Below are 24,189 nucleotides of genomic sequence, written 5' to 3'. Positions count from 1 at the left end.
CACACTCACACACACCCCCCATCTTCTCCTGCCGCCGCCGCCGCCGCCGCCGCCGGAGAGATCGGGGATTGCCCGCGGCCCGGCCCCGCTCCCGGCTGCGCCCCGTGCCCGGGCGCATCGCACCCCGCGGGGGCTTGCCCGGCTGCCCCCGGGGCGGTGTGTGCGGGGCGGGGGGTGTGGGAGGGCGGGGGGACACACGGCAGCTCCCGCGGCGGCTCCCGATGGCTCGTCCGCGGCCCCGAGAATACAAGGCTGGAGACCTGGTGTTCGCGAAAATGAAGGGGTACCCGCACTGGCCGGCCCGGGTGAGTACCGCGGCGGGGGCGCCGGGCCCCGGCCCAGCGCCGCCGCCGCCGCCCCCTTCGCCCCCCCGCCGGGCGGGCAGCGGCCGGGCCGCGGCGAGCCTCCGCCAGAGGCCCGGGCCCCGGTCCCGCCGGGCGGGGGGCCGCGGTGCGCGCCCACCCCGTTATTATTGTGCATCTTTTCTTTGATCTGCAGATTTCTCCCCGGCCCCCCGGGAGGAGGAGGAGGAGGAGGAGGAAGGGAGGGAGGGAGGGAGGGGGGTGAGCGCGGGCTGTACCTGGGTTGTTATCGCGGGGAGGAGGCTTGGGGAGCCTGCAGCCCTGCCTGGATGACAACGATGCTGTTTATTATACGCCCTCCCTCGCCCCGGCCCCCGGCTCCCCCGTGGGGCAGAGGGGCCCCCACCTCCCCCCGCGGCCGGCGCCTGGGGCAGGGCAGAGCGGCCGCCTTCCCCGGGCCCAGCGCGGCCCGGGACCCGGGCGGGGACAAGGCCTCGGGCCGGGCCTGGGGAGCCGTGTGGGGAAGGGGCACGGCCTGGCCAGGGGCAGGTCTAGAGCGGGCATGTGGGGAGGGCGCGAGGCCTGGTGGTACGTAGGGGGAAGGGGCCGAGGCCCGAAGTCGGGCTGCGGTTGTCCCCAGGGCGGCGGGTGAAGGAGAGCCGGGCGGTTAGGGCGCCGGTGGGAGCGGGAGGCATGGCTTGGTGTGGAGGGGTTGGGTGAGGTGAAGCGGGGCCTGGCTCCGAGGTGCGACGGTGTCCCTTTAGGGTGCTGACATCCCTACAGCTCGGTGGCAGCCCCTCTGTACACAGGCTTTTTGGGTGCTGGGCCTTCCGCCCAGCCACTGGCTTTATTTTGTCTTTTACTCTGTTGACTTTCTTTCGTAGTCCATTGTAATTTTTTGTTTTACGCCACCCTGATAGAACTGAGGTGGAAAGGCATCGTGGGCATTTGGCAGTCAGATAAGCGCCCCATTGTATTTAAACATCTATTTTTGGTGACGCTACAATAACGCAGAGCAGAGCTTTCTCTGGGGGCTCTGGTACTGTGGCACACTTACACAGCTTGTCCCTTCCCTCCTTTTTGGTCACTGTTGTGTAAACTCACTGTGTGACACGTGTTGCGTGAACTCATTGGCAGGCATCAATCAGTGAGAGTCTGTATTTGCTTGTCTTCTCCAGCCTTACCAGGATAATTGGGTAGTGCTTCATGCCATCATTTGCTAGTCAAGGAAAGTTGCTGGTCTTTAAAAAGAGCATGAAGATAATGAAGTGTTGTATGCAACATGCAGAAAAACATAGATGGGCAGGATAAAGGTGGACTGACATTTAGCATCACCCTTGACAAGACAGCCCAGGAAAAGGATGGGTGTAAGTGGTGGAAAGTAAATTGAAAGGTGTCCCGAGTATAACTGAGGAAGCAGGAGAAGTGGTGTTGAACAGCAGACACCATACAAGGAGGGAAGGCCAACACCACAGCCTTAAGCAAAGGTTGGTGAAGAAAGAATAGTGAGAATATCTAGAAGCATGTAAATAAGGTAGTACATTCAATTATTTTGGCAGAGCAAGCTAAAATTAGCATGCAAAAGGCCAAACTTAATCAACACTGGGTTGCGGTTTTCTTTTTCTGTCATTATACAGGTTGGTGGATATACTACCTAAAAAAAAATGGCAATTTATGTCAGCAAACCGGCATGATCCACTGAAAATTGACTTCTTTCGTACCTCTGTCATGGTTTAATTTACTGTGAAAATTTTAATGTGAATAGTTGAGACCATTACCACGTTGAAGCATGTTAACCCTCTCCTTTTTGAGCCTTTATAAAACTCCCATTTGTTTACCCAGAAGCAGAACAGGGCCTTTTGTTTTAATGGCATTTTCTTTCCTTTTAAAAAATCATTATATGCTATGCAGCTGGTCATAGCCTTTGACTGGGTGTTTAAATAGGTGTCTGAATGGCAATAATATCCAACAGAGTACATCTTCACTAGCAAAAAAGAGGTGTGCTGTTTAACATAACTTACTTCCTTTGTGCAAACTAACAGGATGTAAAGTTCAAGTGAAGACAAAGCAGTCTCTAGTTTTAACACAACTTAGGAAGCGGAGGTAGAAACTGTAGAGAGCCCAAAGTCTACGATTGGGTAGGAAGAGAGCAGTCAGGCTAGGGGAGCGTTAGTACTGGGTTTTAGTTTGCCTGAGTGTCAAGAGGCACAGAATGTGCTCCTGTAACACGTGCTGCAGTTACATACAACTTCATGTTACATCAGGCTGATGTCTACCGGAACTTAACGTATTGCTTGTGAAAAATACAGTTCATCCCATCTTTACTAGGACTTGTCTTCATCTTGGTTTCTCGGTTTTGCCTGATACACACTTCCTTAAGCGAAGGAAAAACCTAGTGAGGTCACTAGTCTTTATTTTGTTTCCCAGAAAACATTATTATATACAAATAAGAAGAAGTATTTGAGTTGAGAATGCAACTCAGATACTCTGATTAACCAAATGCCTTATATCCAGGGGATATAACAGTTTGACTGTTACAGCAGTCAAACTGCATTTAAAGTTTCTTTGTGGATTGGCTTAGAATTAGTTTGAAGAGGACCAAACTTGCCACACTTAGTCAAAACGGTAATGACCAGTAAATCTTATCTTTACGTACCCTGTTAAAATAGAATTGGTGAATAAAACCACTCTATTCAAAAGATGGTTTTAGAGACTTGGTGTCAGAAAGATGTCACTTACGTCTTATTACCTGGAAGGGCTGCTTTGCATTTTGGTATCACGTTTTCTTGGGCAAAGCCAAAATTTCCTTTATGTTAACTGGAGGACAGTGAATAGGTTTAGGGTTTAGGCTCAAAGAATTGTATTGAAGCTTAATTAATAACAGTAGATAAAATACTGGCAGCAGTTTGGTTTAACACATTTTTTATGTTAGCCTGGGATGTCAGCTGTCTTCAGATGCTTATCAAAAATGCAGAATAAATACCAACTGGCCAGGTCATCAATCGCTGTAATCCAACAAATAAGCAATTGTGTATCTAGGGTGCATGCAAAAATAGAGGGAAGATGCTGTTGTGGTTAAAATATAGGAAATAAGAATTCAATTCATTCTACATTTCATGAGTGGTCTTTGCCTATGAAGCACTGTGTCTTAGTTCCCTGTTTGTAAAAGACAGTTAACAACACTTTTCCCTTTAAAAAGGTGTTCTGGAGACAAAATTACTAACATTTATGAGTTGCTTGGCTACTGCCGTGATAGGAGCTCTATTAGCACACATAGACAGAAAAATTTCTTTCTTCAGCTACCCTAGTTGATCTAGGATAGGTGTCCTGGTTTATTGAGAAATTGCCCCTTGAATAGTGACTCAGATGAGATAAAAGGGAAAAACTAGTGGTAGATTCAGAAAGATCAACAGTGGTGTTTGTTTTATGAGTGACCCTGAAGAAACAATAAGCACTTAGTTGCTGAAATTAGCTGCTGATTTAAAAATAGGAAAGAAGCTGTTAATGCAACTGTGGAGAGCAGAGGAAAAAGTCTGGAATGACCTCAATGAAATAAGAGCGTGCCCAAGTAAATGGCTAATGCCACTATTGAACAGAAATCTAGGATCATACCTGGGGAGACAAGAACTAGATTTGGGTAAACAAATAGTTTGTGTGGGGATGATAAAGTTGATTTGGGACAATACGAAAGAGAATCAAGCAGGTGAGACATGTATTTTAGTGTAAAACACATGGATGTTTAGAGCTATTTAGAACATTTTATGTTGGGAGGAGAACACAGCCTTTAAAGTGACGGTGTCACACTAATTATTACGAAGGAGTATTTACTGTCTTTTGAAGGTGAATTTCCTATTTTCTGGACTCCTGTTTGTCTTGTCCAGTTCCTTTATTGCTACTCTGAATTAACATCTGCTTGAACTCCAGATTTGACAGTTAGGTGACAGTACTCATATGTGAATATCACTATTAAAAAGCATCTGCCAATAGCAGTGGCAAAATGGTATTTGGGGCACTGTAGTGTATTAGAGTTGCAAATGTGTATGAAATTTTCAGTATATTGCTTAGAGTAATACATAGTAAATGCTGTCATTTTAACGGGAACTAGTGTCTGTAGCAGGCTGAGCATCATAAATGTAGGGATTACATGATAATTTTTAGCTGAATGCGTTTTTTCAGTATTGTTGACTATGTCCCCCATCCAGCAAGGCATCAAAGTAAGGCACCTTAAAGTATGAACTAAAGTAATCCAAGGGAAGGGCTTAAAGGTAAGCTTAAAGACTTTGCTAGACTAGGGCCTAAAAAGATAAGGCTAATAACGCTATAGTATTATAGTGTAATATAATATTAGAGAGTATTAAAAGAAATTTCTACTACAGAGTGACAGAATTCCAGAAGACTTTCAGTATCAGTAAAAAAATTAAAAAATATATAGTTTGGACACCCCTACGCAGGCATTTTAGTAAATAAACCTCTCTTTTCCAGTTCAATGAAGTACGGATGGAGCTAGTGGGTTGACTGTGGTGAAGCTCTCAGTGTAGGACCAAAGCCCATGTTCTGACATAGTTTGGTAAAATACAAGATACTTAAACAGGAACAACTTTGGTCAGTTACAATTGCAAGTATGACAGCTTGGAAAAATCAAGCTCTCAAAACACATCATAGAAGAAAGATTCTGCATTTTAAGTGTTTGATATTTAAAACAGACCATTTGTTTTCTTACTAGTATAAGGATAAGGGAAGGTAGGTTTTCCCTGGCAGGGTTTATCTTTTTTGGCAAAGAATGACAGACAAAAATCAGATTAGATCCAGAAAACTTCAAAGGGTCCATCAGAAATAGACAACAGATCTTTCTCTGTGTTTTTCTGCCAAAACCCAGTCTGCAGTCTTTTGAGCTTTTCTCCTTGGCCATTTGGGACCTGTCCAGTCCTTCACCATGTGCTTTTCTCCTTTTGCCCCTTTTGGTTGCTCTGTTTTATGACCTCACTTTTGCCGTGTTACTAAATATGAGTCTCCTGTGACTTCTGCTTTACCAACTCGGAGCATCTTCCGTCTCTCTCCCTCTTTAATTATGTAGCTCACTCGTACATCACTCCTTGGAGATCTGCAAGCAATTTTTCATGGCAGGTCTCTGTTCCTTTCTGAGATGAGACATGATTTGCTGATCACTGCAAAGGTCTGTCTTAACCAAGGAACTAACGGTGAAGTCATGGCTTCTTCAGGCAGCACTCCATGACTTCTGCTCTGGTGCATCTGAAAAGAGCACACTTAAGGCAGTGAGTTCTTTATGGAACTGTTTTTTACTTTCTAAACCTTCTGCACCAGGTTGACACATGTTGTTTAGGTAGCATTTAAACTTTTATTTGCAGATATCTGGTCATATTTAGAGTAGGTGTGAGTGCCTTTTCAGTGACTATCAGCTCATTGAGTACTGTTTCCTTCATTTCCTGAAACAAAAATAACAAGGAGTGAAGTGTGAATTCTCCTAGTGTTCAGAAGGTGAGGAACCTCAGCAGCTGATGGTCTTTATCCATGCTCCTGCATTCTGCTTTAAGTGTGACTTAAAAACAGATTTCATCTGAGGATTGTAGCGTGAAATGGACTAATTTTTATACATAAAGTTGAACCATATCTTACAGTAAAAACTTTCCAGTTGCTCTTCTTTGGAAAACGAATCATTTTGGGTCCAAGATGTTCTATGTTTGGTGTTAGCACAGACAGGGATATTTGGGAAAACTTCTTTAAAATTCAGTTCTTTAAATCACTCTCTTTTTTAACTAGTTTAAATAACTAGCCCCAAATGTGCAAGTCTGATCCTTCTGTGTAAATGACAATAGATGAATACATTTTCTCCTGCAGTGTCACGATTTTAAGTCCAAATGAAGCTAACCCAGAGTGAAGACAGTTGTCTCAGAAGTTTTGAGGCAATAAGCAGTTGAAGTTTTTCATACCCATACTTGTAAAGGCTTTTTGTTAGATATTTTTCCTTGTCATTTTGAAGCCACTGAATAATTTTCATGAACTAATCTCACGGAAATCATTGGATATAAGTTTTGTCTGAAGGAAGGGTGCCCCTTTTGGTGAAATCTATAGCCTCAATCAAGTCAATCTGTGTCAGAATCAAGTCAATCCATATGTTCTTACTGCAACAAGATATGAGAAATGTTAGTTTCCATTACGTTAATTGACAGATCTCTTCTTTTTATTATTGTGTAAAGAACCTTTTAGGACCCCCAACTGGAATGAATTTTTTGTAAGCGTAGACAGCAAAATGAAGGCTGAGTTTTCGGTCTTAACTCTTCATTTCCTTATTTCCCCATCATAGTAATGCACTAACGAGTCTTCCTGCATTTAGGGTAATAAAAATCTTGTAAGCAAGTGATTGCTGACAGTAAGTATATACAATTGTCATTTGAGGATAGATGAAAGGATTTCCTGATAATGCTGGAAAAGTGATGACAATGTAGAGAACTTGGACATTTTAACTGTTTGAAATGGTGCTGTCTGAGCAGTAAAGACCTTTCCACTGTGTGCTTCAGAGGCATAAGGGAGAACAAGTCTGCCTGAGGCCTCTCAGTAATACTGTAATTCGAGTGATAAATATAGCAACAAACACTGGAAAACAGCCTGTGTGGAGCAGGCAGGAAGAGGTTGTGGAGCCAGCTTTTTAGAAGGTGTTAGGAATTAGCTGAACATCAGTACCTTGCTGTATCTTTAGGTGCCTTGGTACTTTTCAAGTCTTCCCCATGTCATCTGTATCTCTGATCTCTACGTACCATGGACATGTATGTGTGTGTATACATGTACCTATTCTGTGCATAGATATACACACCCCCAAAAGAAAAGATAGGTGCTTAAAACGTAAGTGTAGCTTATTGCCGTGGTAGCACATCACTTGACTCTGGACTCCAGTAGAGGCAGCATCAACAGAGAAGGGCCCAGTAGTTTGGCTGAAGCACAATAGGAGCAACTAGCATAAACAGTTATTTAAAAGATTCCAAGAAATATTTGGCAGACAAGTATCATGAGGTAAAGCTTCTAAAACTTAAAGAAGGAAATATATCCTTGCGTCCTCCTCTTGGGAAGGTCTCTGCATTACTGTCTTTGCACATCTGAGATTGTTTCATTCATTTGTGTAACAGCCAGTTCTAAACTTGATACAGAAATTGGAAATAAACTGCAGATTAATTTCCAGTTTTCTTTTCTTCTACTCAGACTATTTGACATGACAGTCTTGATAATACTTACTTTTACCTGAAGGGTAATTGAGACCTGGCTTTGGTGGGGTTTTTTGTTGTTGTTATTTTGTATTAATTTTTTGTTCTAGAAAACAAAAGGAATTTGAGTAAATACTACAGCATCTTAACAAAACAATGAACTTCTCATGTTATGATGTAGTTCCTATTGCCCCATTCTGAAGTTCCCCATCCTTCAAATGGTCTTGGGTCAACCCAAATATTATCCTTGGCATCACTGCTGCTCCAAAAAGGCACACAATATTCTTGAATTTCAGAAGGATTTAATCTCTGTTTCCTGGCCTTTTGTAATGCCCTGCCAAAACCTGAAAATACCTTCAGAGTCAACATAAAGGGAGGAGACAACATTGTACTGTGCGCTGGGTAGCTCCAAGTTAGAAGCGACAGGTGTCCATAGACTTTGGTCTCTGCCTTAGAAAAGTACATTTAAATCTCTTTCAGTTTTCCATTAGCAGACCGAAAGGATAATTAGCATACATCTGTAGCCCTGAAAATGCAAACTGGAAACAACTGTTTATTTTGCCTTGCAGCAACGTGTAAAAAACCTAGAGAGAGGCTGTTTGCCAGCTCTAGTTTGGCTGCTTGAATAGAAGACATCATGTAACAAAAGAGGAAAAACAGGGCAAGGAATATCATACACCAAAGAGTTTTTTTAAGACCATCAGTTAACAAAGCATCCTACATACAGCAGAGTAAGTAGGGCTGGTGAGGAAGGAAAAAATTCCAGACTGTAGGGACCTTACAGGTATCACTGTGATGTCACCGATGTCAACTAGGAAACAGTGTGTCAGCCTTTAAAGTTTGTAACTTCATACTCCTTGGGCTTGGAAAGCACCTACCTGTGAAGCTACTTATAACACAGAAAGTAAAACCACACTGAGGCAACGAGTAGAAAAAACTTCAAGTCTGGGAGAGCTTGAGACACAATTGCACAATAATGCAAACCATTTCTGGGAATCAATCCCATATCAGACTGGATTACTAAATGTACTAAATATAAGAACATATTGAAACTTAATAATAACATAGGGAGTGACCTTACAGAGATATGTAGCATCAGTCTGGAGATGCAATCCAGGGGGGAGAAGCAGGAAAGTACAGATAGAGGAGCAAATGCTATAGCTGCAAAGAACAATTCTGGAGTTACTGTCCTTCCCTTGATATGTTTATGTGTTTTGCATAGAAAGTCATTGGACACAAGCAGCTCTTTTCTGCTAGTTTTTCTTCAGTTCCACAAATCTTACATTTTACAGTGTTCAAGCCCCCATGAAGGGGATACTGTGAAACCCTTCTTTTAATTCCTGGAGGATGGGGTATCTTCCTCAGCTGGAATCTCCTTCATCTGAAGAAAACAAGAATCCAGGTTTCTCTTCCTTGCTGTTACCCTAGTCCCTAACCTATTGTTGGGTAACTAGGAGGCAGTTCCTCCAGCTCCTCCTCCACATATCCTTTGGGAAAACTTTAGATGTAGGGCACTTATGGTTCACCTTTTCTATGCATGTATCATCTTCCCATTGCAGCAGCTGTGGGATGGGGTGGAAGGGAGGAAAGCCCTGACTGAGTGGTGTTTAGACTAGCGTGTGCCGTAGGTTGGACATCCTGACAAAGCAGCATAAGATGATGCCAGAAGGCAGAGGACTGTGCCTCAAAAGGAGGTTTGTGTCCTTCCTTCTCTCAAGGAGTTTTTCCTTTCTCTTCGCTGCTGCTCGTGCAGAGGCCACCCAAGCACAACAGCTGAGGGGCGCTCCAGAGCCAGCAGGCACGGAGAGGCATGATTTGCACCCCATAGCAAAAGTGAGGCCGTCCATGCATGGCCTTCCTTCCTTGGGATATAATTTATTATTTGTCACTGTATGTAAATCAGTCCCTTCGGCCCCATTGATTGCTTTTTGGTGTGCGCATTGACATAAATATCTGTGTATTTTTCTTTAGATTCCTTCAGCTTGTTACCAGCCTGTACAGTGATGTCTTGCACAGGGCCAAAACAATTTTCCTGGGTGCGGTCACGCCACATGAGGGTTGTCTGCCAGCTCTCTGGCAGGATGTGTGTTTGCATATGGGGATTTCTGCATATTGCCTTGACCTTTGCAGCACATTGGTTGTTCAAATGTAACTTGTGGTCCACTATTGGCTTCATGTAGTATTGTTGCTTCCAGCTTTCTCTCTCTTATGTTTCCAATCCTTTTTCCCAGATGTGTTAGCTTTTTCCTTTTGCAAACTAAATTTTGGTTTACTTGCAGCTCATATTTCTCAGAGACCCAGGACTCTGTGAGTCAGTTGTCATATTGGTTTTATCATCACCGGCTGTAGTGGAGTGACTGCATGTTTATACATACATATGAGCATAAGAGACTATCTTTGTCTTAATATTTCCAAAAGTTCCCAGTTTACTGTCCCAGATGCCTCTTCCAGAACATGGAAGAAGGTGTTAAGTGAGGCAGATCCTGGCAAGGAGTACACCTAAGCTCGGCATCTCATGCCAGGCACTCTGCCCTACTGTAGTGGCATCCTTTGTCATCTTTTTCTTAAACTAAGTAGTTGCTAGTTGGTTTTCAGCCCAGGTGTCACTGTTTCCATCTGAGCCAGTGTAAATTTGTATTTCTGTAAGGATTTCTTCAGACAGTATTACCTGGAATCCAATTAGGTAGCGTTTGCTCATTATGTTCATTCACATGTGGAAGTGTTTGCAGAATTGAGGTTCCTGTGTTCTTAGCAGCTTACTGTTACCACTGTGTTTTGTTATCCTCCAGCAGGCATGGGCTCGGGCATTTTGTGTGTTGTAGGAGTAGCCCTGTGCAGATCCGCTGTAGGGCTGGAGGCTTGCTGTCCTGGTTGTTACAGAATAGCGGGAGGAAGATGATACGTATCCCATTAGTTTGTTCTCTAAAGACCATGTGCTAAAGGCAGCGAATGAGTTCAACTGCATAAAGATTCCTTGATTTCAATAAAACTGCTTACATGTGTGCTGCCGTGCCTGCAGAAACATAAGTAGGACCACAGCCTAAGGGAGAAGGCAGGCGTTCATCTTAAAAAAGAAAAAAATAAAAGATTACATTCCTTACTGCAGTGCCTCTCCAAATACCAGGGCTTTTGAAAGATATTAGTGGTGCAGCAAACTCAACAGATAATTCTTTTCATATGGTGTCTGGATCAGGTGACTCACATATGTTCATATTGTCAGGTACCCCTTTTTTTTTTGCTTTTTATCAGGAGTTCTTTTTCAAAATCTTCCTCTTGTGCAAACTTTATTTTTCTTTGTCACAGTCAGTATTTCTGTCACAGCTTTTAGAAGAAGGTAGCATAAAGTTATTAAGCCTTGTGGTTAGAATTTTAATTTCTGCAAAGAAATATCACCAGTAATAAGCTTGTTCTATCTGTTAATATTTTGTTTTCTTTGCATTTATTTGAGAGACTCTGCTTGGAAGCTTTTTATTGTTGTTAAGGGAGTGGGTCAGTTTTCTGAGCAGGTTTTTTGAATTGGTACTTCTGGTAAAATGACAATAGATCCTTGTTAAAAGATGAAGACGAATTAGAGAAGACACATTTGTCAGACAGGACCCTTCAGCATTAAAATGCTGTGAATGTTTTCTCCTTATCTTTTGGAAGATGTTTTATGCCATCTCCTGCCTCACAAATGAATGGATTCACCTGCGTATATAATTGCCATGTTATTGTGCTGGATGGGATCTGATCATACAAAGACAATGGCTTTGTTTATGCTGCCAAACTGTATGCCCAGCTGTGCTTGCAGGATCAAGCCTCTAGCTGTTAAGTTTCTAGAAGCCCATAATAATAAACATTTTAGTAGCAATATGTTAAGAAGAAATGCCAGCTTCTTTAGCAGATGTGGGAGCAAAGGGAACATTTTTTTAATGAGCAGCTTATACTTCTTCTGAAACATTTGCTGCTAGATGAAGGTGTTAGTTTACTTGTTTGTCAAATGTCAGCAATACAGTTGACCTGGTATAATAACAGGGGTGGCAGGGTTGTCTCCAAGGCAGATTTATTGAAAAGGACTGCCGTCATGAATGCTACATGTGAGACTGAATTGGGGATCTTGAAGATTAAAAGCAGTGTGAGCTAAAACTCTTTGGCTGTGGTGCATGGTTTGGACATGTCATGTGTCATCACCAATGCGTGAAAAAGTAAAGGCAAGTGACACTTAAAATTTTGAACACTGACTGAAAAGGGTTTGGTTGGATTTTGTTGATTTGTATGAGGTGTATGTAAACACTGTATCTGGATCCCAGGATAAATTTATATGTATGTGTAGTGTTCCCTAATGTCCTTCCTAGTTCCAGATATGTGTCTCACTAACCAAGTTCTCTTCTATGTGTAATTGCCTTTTCCCAGTTATTTGCACAATATGAGTCAGAATAATATGCTGTTTCTTTACAGCTGCTTTTTAAAACAAAATGGTAATCTGATTTAAAACATGTTTTTTTACTGAGCTGCCAAGGGAGAGTGCTAAGCTCCCGTGCTTGGTATGGATGGCACTCCTGATTCAGAGGTAAAGAGTGTTTTAAAAATTTAATATTAATGTATGCGGGAAAACAGCTATTACAGTTCCACACATGTAATTTGTCCCTTGACAGTCTGTATCCTTTTAAAATCATCATTCCTTTAAAATTAATCTTCTAATTACCCTTCCAAAAGTCCAGTATAGAAATGAGAGAGAGCGATGGCCAGAAGCCCTTGGTGTTGTTTGGAGGGGGAAAGTTAGAGAAAATCAGATTCTGGAGTAAACTTTGTGACTTCTGTAATGTAACTGCAGCTGAGTCATTAGGTTTTGTAGATAACTCGTGTTCATGAAAACACGATATTCTGAGAAGCTATTTGAAATTAACACAAAATACTTACACATACCTCATGCACAAATTCAAGTTAACTTATTGGATAGAAAGAAAGGATGTTATAAAGTAACTCATAATCCTACAAGTATATAAACATGTAGGCAACTTAAAGCCCATGTTTAATCCATGTAAATTAAAAGACAGTATTCACATGCTTAAAACTCGTAATTAGTGTTTGTGATGTAGAATATATTTTTTAGAATAATGGGCATGCCACCCTAGCAAATCTGGTTGCTACCATACTGATATATTCAACTTGTCTCTGACATTAATGCCACTTAAAGCTCTAAAAATGCGTCTTTTTGTCTTTCATGTTTTTATTATTTCATTTGAGTATTTTTTTTCTAACATGGTTTAGTAATTAGGATTTAAGTTCGTAGGTCTGCATGTACATAACGGAGTGCTTTGAATATTTTTATATAAAGAGTTTCATTCCTGTAAGTTGCTGTTTGAGATGCTGGGGTTTTTTTGAGGAAAATGTTCATTTTGATAAATAATGTTAATGTTTGATAAAAAATTTGATTAAAAATGTTAATGTTTTAGGAACTATCTAAGTAAATTTAAGCAACATCACATTTTTGGTCAAAACTAAATGAAAACTCTCATTCTGAGGTTTTGGAAGCAGAAAAACAGGCAGGTGGGGAGGAGTATGACTTGGCTTGGAGAAACTCGTTCCTGACTCTCTTTAGGCAGGCAGATTAAAATTCCTAAGGGTTTAACCTAGACTGGGGGACTTCACAAAGAAGGTATTTGACACCATAATGACAGCTCCTGGAAATCTGAGCAGAGATTGAAAGCAAACCCGGTAAAAATACCAAAGTTGGGTCTGAGTGCTGCAGAGAGACCACTGTGACTCCATGAATCTCTTTTCATTCCATAGTTTTAGTGACCCAGTCAACACAGGCCAAGGTTCCATCTTAGCAAAACAGTCTGCTGGTTTAATTGGTTGTTTTGTACCACAGATGGTGGCTGAGGCTGCAGGAGTAATGGGAACAATTCTTTGCAGACAGTTGTTAGGTTTATAGTGACCCTAGGCTTTCCACAGACGCTGAGCTCTTCTGCAGGTACAAGTTTGCAGTTTGTCAGCAGAGTAAACAGAAAAACCTGCCTTTGAATGAAAAATTATTGCAAATCACTCCATTTCATTGGCTTTGCAATTAGATTCCATTGCTTCTCACTACCCCTAGATTGCATACATGTTGTTGTATGTGTTATTTGCATCACAACAAAATAATTGGCCTGCGTGCGGTGCTGCTGGGTGATTATACTTATCCCATAGCCCCAAAATCCAGACTGAGGCCTCTCCCCTGCTGAAGAGTCCCAGTCCACTCTCTTCACGTGAGCACCCTAGGTGCCGTGATTTGGTGCTCTGAGTGTGCCTGTGCTTCTGCAGTCCTCAGTGCCAGGATGTAGTGTCTGTTGAGGGACCTCCACCATACTCAGTGCCTGCAGAACATACCTGTTCTTGTGGCTTCTGCGCTGTGTACTCAGCTCAGCTGATGCAGGCTGTCTGTGCCTGCAAAAAGGTGGGTGGGTAATAGGTAAATTAGTTTATGATACTGTGAAACAGAAGTTTATGTTTTGAAGCAGTTGCTTAAATCCTGCAAATAGATACTCTGATGTGAACACCAACACTCAGGTATTTAAGACCGTGAATCTTTATGGTCTGTGGGTCCACAGAGAGCAATATAATAAAGCCAAATACATTCTTAGCTGTGCCTCCATTCCCTCTGGAGGGCTGGTCAGGACACTCATGTAGTCTCATCTCTACTGCTGCACCCAAACCTCAGAGGGTTGCAGGACACTAAAAATGTTCTGTGCTTTTAAGGGACAAAGATTTTGTGTTCTTTTCCAATGTAACATTAGGCATTTTTTTTAATGCAGGGACTTGTTCAGTGACAAGGAGTGTTTCAGTCCCCCGACGTTATACTCCTTAGCTGCAACTGATAGTAACAAAACAGATCACAGAGGAGACACACGGGAAGGTTTTCTGTACCCAAAGGCCCAGATGATAGTTGCAACCTCCAGAGTGTCAAGCTTGAATCCTCCCTAGCAGGAGCCCGCGGGCTGCAGCAAGTGAAGCAGATTGTTCCCTTCGTTGTCTCTAGTATGTTTGTGTTCACCCTGATGCAAACTGGAGGCTTGTATTCTGGGACCTGCAGTCTCCATCGATCACATTTCCTTACTCAAAACAATTTTAGCCACAAGCTGTAGTGTCAACAGAGTTTTCCGTACTTTGTGGGAAGCTGGACCAAATACTGCACAGGGATGCTCAGTATTCTTCAGTCTGGAAATATTGTGCCCATCCAGTTTTTTAAACTGACTTTTTGGGAAGTAAATTATGTTGGAAAAGAAATAGTAAATTAAGCCAGCCAAGTCTAGGAGACTGCAATCTTCCAGAAATTTGCTTACCTTTTGACTTTAAGTGTGCCAATATGAGTGTAAGGACTAGCAACACTTCTTTTATTAAAAGCTTGAACAGTGGAATATGGAGCTTTGGATATATGGAACAGATGAGCCTTGAGTATAAAATTTGGTTGTGTGTATTTGACCAAATGTCAACAGTCTAGGCAGGCTGCATCTGATTGTAAAGGTTTTGATCAAGTTGACTGACCAAAAAAATCCTCTCTCATGAATATAACATTTTTCCTTAAAAACAAACAAAATCAATGAAATAGTAAAATTCTAGTATAAAAATTGGAAGGCCAAAAAATATTCCTTAGTCTAATGAGTTCTTATACCATTCATCCACTCTTTTCTAGTAGATGTGATATGGAAGGTGGAAGGGCTTGTCTGAGCACTTTGGGGAGGACGATGGTATGACTTTTCGTGTCCCTTTGGCTTATGAGAATAGAGTGGCAGGAGAGAAATGTGTTTGTGAATGTGCAGTCCCTAAAATTACTCGTTTGTTGCTGTCTTGACTGGTTAATTAGTTTTTATTTGCTGCATGTCTTCCAAACACATTTTTGTATGTGCATTTCTTGCACACTTTTTTATTTCAAGACAAAAATATTTGTAGTAATTTATAAATTTTGTAATATTTGTAAAACATTTGTAGTAAGATGATAAAGTAGGATAACCGGATTTTGTCATCAGAAACTGCTTTAATTTGGTGTTAGTGGGCTCACTATGGTTTGCCCAGCTGGATGTACATTGCAAACATTATTTTGATATCTGAGGAATAATTCAGATGTGTCACTGAGTTATTCCAGGTAAGAGTGGGACTGAAAATAGTGTGATCACATCCTTTCTTTTCCTTAGGGAACAGGCTGGGAAAAAAAAAATCCTAGTGGTAGCACCATTGCTTCACTCACAGTGGCAGGGAAATACTTCATTTGGAGAAAATGGAGCATTTTTGCAGCAGTCTAACTTTGGGGTGTGATCACTGGGAGGATTCCAGTTTGGTAACCTGAAATCCTCCTCTGACAGAGCTGGAAGTATTTGTTATTAGTAATACCTAGCATTTTAGCAGTGGACCTCGAGTGCTTTATAAGGAGAACAGTACCATCATCCCCATTTGTAAAAGTGAGACTGAAGGAGATGCAGTGATGTGGCCAAGGTCATCCCAGAGGCCAGTGGCAGAGAGTCTTTGTAGCCCCCAAGTCCCCTCCTCTGACAGTCTTCTGTCCACCAGCCGCAAAAGCTTAGAGGACTTGAATCACATGAATAGATTTGTTATCTGCAAAGCCATGCATACAGATATCCGTCACGCAGAACTAAGCTTTGGCCCCATTTTCATATTGAAGATTAAAGCAGCTCTGCAGAAAGTGTATTTCAACTTTCTGTCTTAAAAATATGCTGCTAATTAGGGATGTAAAGGGGCTGAACTCAGCTGCAAGACTGCTGATCTTTCCTAGTGAGACATTGCCTGCCAGCATTGTTTGGACTCCAACTAACCCTTCATTGTCTTCTATCTCGTTGAGGTCCTGAACATGCATAGAAAAAAAGGAGGATTGATGTCTTTATATTGTCATTTCTGGTTGTCTGCAGGATACCCTTCAGCCATTTTCAGCAGTGCTCAGAAGTATGCTCTGCTGTTTTTAATCTTGTTTTGCTTTTTGTTTTTGCTGGTGGCACTCTTCCATGCCCAGAGACTTTTTTTAATTTTTACTTTTGTAGCTGTGCAATTCCACCTTATTAAGTTGGATTCCGCTTCTAGTCTCACCCTTCACAGGGTTATCTTTTTTAATGGGTGAAAAAGTGCATATGCCAGCATTCCATACTAGGAGTTCTAGTATGTGATATACATCAGGGAAGGAGTTGTGCTCTGCTTCAAATATCATATAGTCCTGATAAATGAGAGAAAGATTCTGCAGTCTCCGATCAGCTTTAGTTGAATTGCTGTTCAATTTAAGTACTACAGAATTTGAGTCACAGTTTTTAGCTTGAAGGAGGTTGGATTTTTTTTCTTTTCCTTTTTTTTTTTTTTTTTACATTTCAGGATCCTCTGGGAAAAAAAAAATAATATTTTACATTTTACAGAACAGTATTTTAAATAATGGTTTAGAAAAGATACTGCCATACTGCTGACTCCCAGTAGCATTAGCTATGAAAAAGCATATTGAATCCATCTGAATAAAAACGTTGTAGAAAAGCAAAATACTGTATTTTAATAATGGATTTTGAAGAGTATTGCTTTTATCCATCTACCGTTCTGCTAATAAGCTAACTGCAAAAGATCAAGCTGCTTGCATGTGTTGGGCAATAATAAGCAACTTGAACCACTTTCCAGCAAAAATACTATAGGCCTTTGCTTGACTGCTGTGCAGTGACTCCAGGGATTTCAGTGGGAGATACTGATCTCTGCAGTGCTTCTGTGTGCTTTTGCCAATCAAAGGCATTTACAGTATGTCAAAACAATCAGTGATTACTGCTCTGCAGTTTTAATTCCCTCTTTTTGCAAAATAAAGGGACTTGTTCTTGTGGTTTCAGTGCCCCCATAAGCATCTCTGCATGATGAAGTAAAGCTTTCTTGTCTGTACGTGTGGACCTGATAGGTATTTTTGCACAATGCCTTTTTTTGCAGTGTAAAATTCTGTTGGAACATAATGGAACAGGGTCTGGTCCGAAAGCCACCCTGACAGCCTGGAATTCCTGCTTCTGAACAGCAGCTTATCCACAGCACAGAGATTTTGCGATAGCCCTACAACATGACACCTGCTGTCTCTCCAAGGGGAAGAAGACTCATCTAGGATGCCCTTCCGCCTTGATGGGAAGAACTGCCCCTTTCTTGACTGCTGCAATAACATAAACCTCCACAGAAAGCTGCTTTACATAGACAAGCGGAGAGACAAAGCTTGCCGTTTTCTCTGTGCCTCAGAGAGACACGTTTCCCATTTTGCAGGGAATGTAGAGCTCTACGGAGCAGAACACCCAGGAGGGGGTGCAGCTTCCTCTGGTTCCGCGCCAGCCCTCCCAGGGAGCTCCTCCGCCTGTCTGGAATATGCCACGTTATCCCACAGGCAGGCACGGGGATGATTTGTGCTTCTGGGAGCCACTGTTGGTCTCGGAGGGCAGCTCTGCACTGTCCTCCTCGCAGGGCTACGGCTCTGCAGCTCTAGTCCAACCCACCCAGCCAGTGCCTCTCTCCCCGGGGTCCCTAACCTCATGGCGACTGGGAAGAAGGCGTTGCAGTATGAGTACTGCCAAACCCAGCCTGTGAGAACCAGTTGGAAATACTACCTGATAAGTCAGCAATTACTCAGCACCACTGAGAGCAAAATATTCGGGCTGCATATACATCCCAGCCTGTGAACTACAATGTAAGGAGACGGATTTCTTGCTTGCACATTGGTAGTCCCTAGCAACACCATTTGATAAAGCCCGGCTCTGGTTTGAGAGGTCCAGGCTGAATTTTCTGTTCAGTGTTCCTGACCCTAGAAGCCTGGCATTTGTTTACTGGAAAAAAAAGCACAGTTACGTCTTCAAAGCTCTGCTGCTTGGTTGGCAAACAAATGCTGGGAAGTGCAGCTCTGCTGAGGTTGTGCAAAAAGAAAGCAATTGTTATTCATTAGGCAGATGACAGCAATGGGAGCAAAGGGGATAAAACTCGAAATCTGAAACCACCTGCTTTAATTTTAGCCATAATTGAAGCAGCTGCCCATGATGTTGCTGATGCACGTATCAGATTTGCACGCCATGCACTGCTCTCACTGATTCCTGTGGCAGCGAGCTCCAGCCCGCTGTCTGCTCTGGTTCAGGAGGGGATGAATCTCCTGTTTGATTGCAGGTTATAACGGGCACTTTAGAATCTGTTTGTTTCCTTCCAGGAGCAAAATGCAATCGCAGTCTGGCTCTCTGATAGACAGATGCTTTAGTCATTAGTGAGGCTTCTGTGACTATAACAGTGTGTCCTAGTATGGGTGCACTTATCTCTTTTGTTCCTGGTTTGAAGCAGTGATGCTTTTCTCGCTCTTGTGCTCACGCGCTCGCTCTCTTTTTCTCCCTCTCTCTCTGTCTTTGATCTTGCTGATACGGGGAAAATTATCAGATCCAAATCTTCAGCATATTTAACCAAAACATCTTGTAGGATGGGAATAAATTGTGACTGAGTGCAGCAGCAGCGGGCTGCAGTATGGTTCCTTGTACTGCTTGCTTTCTGTTACTACACAACAGCAGCAATCGTCAAGGAGTGCTGGGGTTGTTCTGCAGCTAAATGAGCGCTTAGGGGCTCAGCATTCAGAGGGCTAAGGTGGTTTTGCTGGGAATGGGTGGACTGTGCAAAGCTCTCCTCTCATGGTCTCTAATGCAGGAATTCACGTGAAACAGGTAAAAAGGGAAGAGATCTTTCCTAATGGCAGAGAGGGTCTCATCGTTCAGTAAATTCCCTGGAGTTTTTGCCACGGAGTTAAATGGCTGTAAGATAGCACTGTCACTTCATACTCAACCTCATTACAGTACTAGTGACATAAGCCTGAGAGCTGGGGAGCTCACAGCAAAATCAGTGAAGGCAGGAAAAGTCTTGACCTCAGCTGCACAGTGAAATGTTAGAGTGGGAGCATTAACAGCCTCCCCTTGAGCTGTTTAGTGCAGATTTATACTGCATGTGTTTGTATGTGCATGCCAACTTTCAAAAGCTTTTTTATGGTTTCCTGTGATGATACATAGTCAGAGGGGATACTCGGATGAATAAAGAAGTATGACACGAAATGGGGAGCAGGTGAGCTGCGTGACAGATGTGTGTGCTGTCCTTTGTCGATTTGATGCTCCTCCTTAGCTAACAGTACAAAGTGCTGGGAATATGACATGAGGCTTAACTCCTCTTGGGATGTTGCTTAGGAGAAGATCCTCACTGCTTTGGAGCATAGCACGTTGTGTGATGTAAGATCCCCATTCCCTTCTGATCAGTGTTCCCTACTAAGCATGTCTTCATTCCTCTGCTTTACTGATCAGTTACAGCTGTTCGCTTTATTTCATGAGAAATTCTTAAAGGGCTGAGACAGTAACTGGACTGCGCTGTTCTGTAATGCAGCCCAGAGCTGGCGCCGTGTTTCAAGCGGCCAAATGAGATTCACACTCAAGTCCCAGCAGACATTGTTTGTCTCAGTTGTGGGAGTCCACATTTTTCTGGGGTCTAGTATCTCTCTGGACATCTTCCTTGTTGTAATAAAGAAGAAGATGGCTATGGCATCCAGACAGTTGAGGTGTATTACTCCCGTACTTGGTAAACTTCCAGCACAGCCTTTTTTGGTCTGACGCGTAGATACTTCCATCTTTAAGGAGGCATAAAATGTGTTGCAGAGTGGGCCACGCTATCTCCCTGACTTGCTGTCAGTTTGTAAAGTGAGTTGTGGTGTTTTTCCCCTGCAGTCTTTTTATCACGGTTATAGTCTAATACCTGTATTTAAATCATGAATTAGTGAGCAAATAACCACATTATGGGCACTTACTTAAAAACAAATAGTTAATGTCAGAAAATAGCAAGTTCTAAAAATATATCTTTGGGAGTCTTTCCTCTATGTATTCCTGATGATGAAGAGGACACCGAACAGCCTGTCGTGTTGCTTCAGTTCCTTTTACACACAGCTGAGCTAAAAGTGAATGCATGCTTCCATCTTCCACCAGTATGCATCCTCCTTCTATGTGCTTTTAAATAATAGAATCTCCTTTTATTTTTCAATTCATTAGCTTTGTTAAGTAAAAGAAGTTGGGTAATTGGTGTGCCCACAAGGCATGTGACACCTCTGACCATCACGGATTGTCTCCTGCAGACTGTGCTGGGCACATTGACACATGGCCCAGCATGCCAGAGCCCCACCATCCGCACCCCTGAGGCCTGCCACAGAAAAGAGACAGGAATGGTTTGGAAGTGCTGTTATATCCCCTGATTTTGGCGGAGCTTCAGAGAATGCTCCACTTATACCTAAAAGATAGGCATCCATTTCTTTCGCAGAAAGGAGTCCTGTGATGTTATAGCTCCACATGAGGCTCTGGCTTCTCTGTCCCCAACGGGTGTCCTTGCAGAAAGACCAAAAGGACTTGAATTCTTATAAAAGCTTGTACTCCTTTGAGAGCTATGTAGCCAGCAGATGCTTTACTGTGAAAGAGAACATCCTTTGAAAACAATCTGGTGTTTATTAATCAACAAGAATTCAGTGTTTGGGGTCCTTCAGCAGGAAAAGAGAAGGAAAGCACATGTGGGCCTGGCCTCCTGAGTGAAAACATGCAGGTTCCATCCCCGTGCTCTGCTGAGGAGCAGATTTCGTATAGCATCGGTATGTCAGCACTTTGCTCTCAGTTCCAGTGACATTTGGGAGGATTCAATATGCTTATGTTGCGACTGAGTTGCCTAAGACCCAGGCAGCAAGCCATTCACCTGCTCTCTGGTGGTGCCCTATAGATACCTAGATTCATTAGGCCCCCTCTTCGCCAGAGAGTTCTCTGGACACTTAATTTTAGATGCCCCCATATGCTCAGAAGTGCTATTTCTGGGAAGGCAGGCACTTGTATGTTACTTAAAGCTGTGCTGTGTTTCTGGTTTATGTGGGTAGGCACCTGGACTCTGTTATTTCTGTTGCAGAGGACTGAAAAATTAGATATGGACAAGACTAAGTCCCGGGCCTAACCTCCTGCCTCGCAACAAGTGCTCTCACTCAGACATGAGAAGATGGGGTATAGGCACTGCTCAGCCTGAGGGGGTTGTCCCAATCCCAGCTGTATCTCAGGAGAGCACCCTCACCATCCCTCCCTTAGCTGCTCTGCAGCTGTATCTTGAGAAATAGGAGGCCAGGGATAAAATGTGGAAGAAGAGACGGAGTACAGAGGGGAGTGGTGACCAGAAACAGTTATTAAGATGCTGCAGGGGAAGGAGAGTCCCAGACCTTCCTCCCTGGCATGCGTTACGCATTTTACACTGGGTACCACCATCATCACCAGGAAGCACCGATGAGAGATTGTCTGGTTTTCCGGCTGCAGAGTCTCAGAGTTACCATCTGTTCCCCATTTGTTGCAGAAGTTGTTTAGGTGGCTGTGTGAGACAGACAGGATTACCCTCTGGGCTTTGGTGCCTTTGGGGAGGCAGCATCTAAAGTTAACACTTAAATTAAGCAGACTTGATTTTATTGCCTTTGTGTATTATAATGCCCATGAAATCATTAAAACTTCTTGTCTCCCTCTTGGTCTTCTGTCATCTCCCTGTAGTGTTTCTGTCACATGCTGACTTTGTATGACCTGCCTGCCTGAAAAATCAGCAGCCGTCTTCCCTTCCCCATCCCAGCACACAGTGGGACCTCCCAGGGGTGCGGGATACCTGCAGTACCATTTCCATGGCTTGGTAGGGATTCTTGGACGAGGGACATCACATTTGGGAATAATCCTTTTTCCATTTCTGTCTCACAGATTGATGAACTCCCTGAAGGAGCTGTGAAGCCTCCAGCAAATAAATACCCCATCTTCTTTTTCGGGACTCATGAAACGTAAGTGAATGAACATGATCTTTTCCTTTGAAAATGTCTTCTTCCACTGCAGCTAATGTCATCTCCACTGATTTTATTGGAACAAATCCTGACTGAAGCCATTGGGCGCCTAGAGATAGGTCCTGTGAGCCCAAGTCGTTTGTGTTAACACATGGAAGTGAAACCTGAAAGTAGGTGGGAATGCTACTGCGTGGATGGTATACCATGGTCTAAGCATAAATAATAACCAGTGCCTGTGTTTCCCGTAAAGAAAAGTGTTGGCATAAATTTATTAAAGGGTTGTCTGAACTCAGATTCAGGGGCAAAAATTTTTTACTTGGATGTACATGATAGCAGAGATCAGGGTGTTGTATTCAGACACATTTGGGTTCGTGTCCTGTGTGAGAGCTTGCTTGGTAGTTTGTAAAATGAAAGGAAGCAGACTCCATAGTCTCACGCAGTCCTCACATAGCTTTAAAATATATGCATTCCCGTGAGATTTGTGCTGGGGATATTGTAGGATGGAGCTCTCAGAAGTGATAGAAGAACTGAGCTGGCTGAGCTCATAGGAAAAGAAAGGAATCAGAACAGAAAGGGTAATTGCTACAGAGTTTCAAAATTATAATGTACAAGTCTATTTTAGACTATGTCTGAGGTAGTTAAAAAAAATAAATCACAGTTTCCATTTTGCATGAAATGTTTACATTTTAAAACTTTTCCTTCCGCACTTGCAGGGAACATGTTTTCTCAAATTCCTTAAAAAATGGAAGAATGCAAAAATGAAATTCTGATGACATTTTAAATTCAATTCTAGAGGTTTGAAGCTTTATTAAAAATGTATTGTTACTTTTTGAATGTTAACATTATTCCATAACATAAGCCCCATAGCTCATACATCACATTTTATTTTAAAAATCTTTAAAGCCAATTTCTGCTTAATAAAGACAAAAATAGCCTCTCTTTAGTTAAAATATTTCTTCCTATTATTGTAATGAAACAACTTGATATTTTGATATATTAGGATCTACTACTACTGTCAAAAAATACTCTAAAAAGAATAAAGTTCAAATAAACTTACGATGCTTTAAAATCAGAACCCAAAATGTAATTTTTTTTTTTTAATGGAAACATTTTTCTTGAGAAACATTTTGAGAAAAAAACTCTGACCACTTTTATTCTGAAATGAATGAATCCCAAACTGCTTTTGTTTTGGGTTTTGTTAGCCCATGATCTGACTGTAACATCTGAAACAGGAAAACAGTTTCTAGTTACTACCTTAATAATTTAAAAAGCGTAACTGTTAAAAATGAACTGTAGATTGCAGCTCCTAAGTTTTATAGCAGAGCAGTGGATACTGTTATACTCTCCCAGTGGCAATGAACGTATTTCAAACAAAGATGTAGACAATTTTTCAGTGTTTACTATACATAAAAGGCTGCAGAAACATTTCCATATAACTGCTGAGCTAAATTAAGGTAGCTTATGGTAAGTTTCATACAATTTTCCTTTGTTATTTGTGTTAGAACGGTTTGTATGTATTTTTGGCAACAAGGAGACATCTCCTAGTATTAGCAAAAGCATAGATAAAACAATTTATTCAGATCCCTTGCTCTGTTGTAGCCTTTAATATGAACGAGACATCTGTTAGTTTGGAAATCACTGTTTGGCTTTCAGGTAGAAATGCATTCTTGGCTTTGTAATTATATAATTGAGATATTTCTCAATGAGACAACTGAGTGTGGATATCATTCTGTCTCCTGTGTAGTTAAAAGGCAGCTCTTTCCCCAGAGACTTGTCATCTAATGCCTTTAGCCACCAGTTAGCTCTGTACTGGCAAACTTCTTGGCCAGTGGGATGATTTAAGTGAATGAAACTTTGCACATTCATA

At 42.2% G+C, this 24,189-nt stretch overlaps 1 protein-coding gene across 1 annotated transcript in view; it reads left to right on the top strand.

The window, feature by feature from the left end:
* Positions 1-211: 211 nt before the first annotated feature.
* Positions 212-24,189, top strand: part of HDGFL3 (HDGF like 3) — a 38,526-nt gene continuing 14,548 nt past the window's right edge. Inside the window, exons 1-2 of the mRNA XM_059823769.1 lie at positions 212-305; positions 22,246-22,322. Of these exons, the coding sequence (XP_059679752.1) occupies positions 222-305; positions 22,246-22,322 (161 nt within the window). The 5' untranslated portion in view covers positions 212-221. The remainder of the gene's footprint in view (positions 306-22,245; positions 22,323-24,189) is intronic.

Source organism: Gavia stellata, chromosome 13 (genome assembly GCF_030936135.1).
Source record: "Gavia stellata isolate bGavSte3 chromosome 13, bGavSte3.hap2, whole genome shotgun sequence".
In the NCBI taxonomy this organism is placed as follows: domain Eukaryota; kingdom Metazoa; phylum Chordata; class Aves; order Gaviiformes; family Gaviidae; genus Gavia; species Gavia stellata.
The sequence above is the reverse complement of the archived record's forward strand: the minus strand, read 5'-3'. Positions and strand labels throughout refer to the sequence as shown.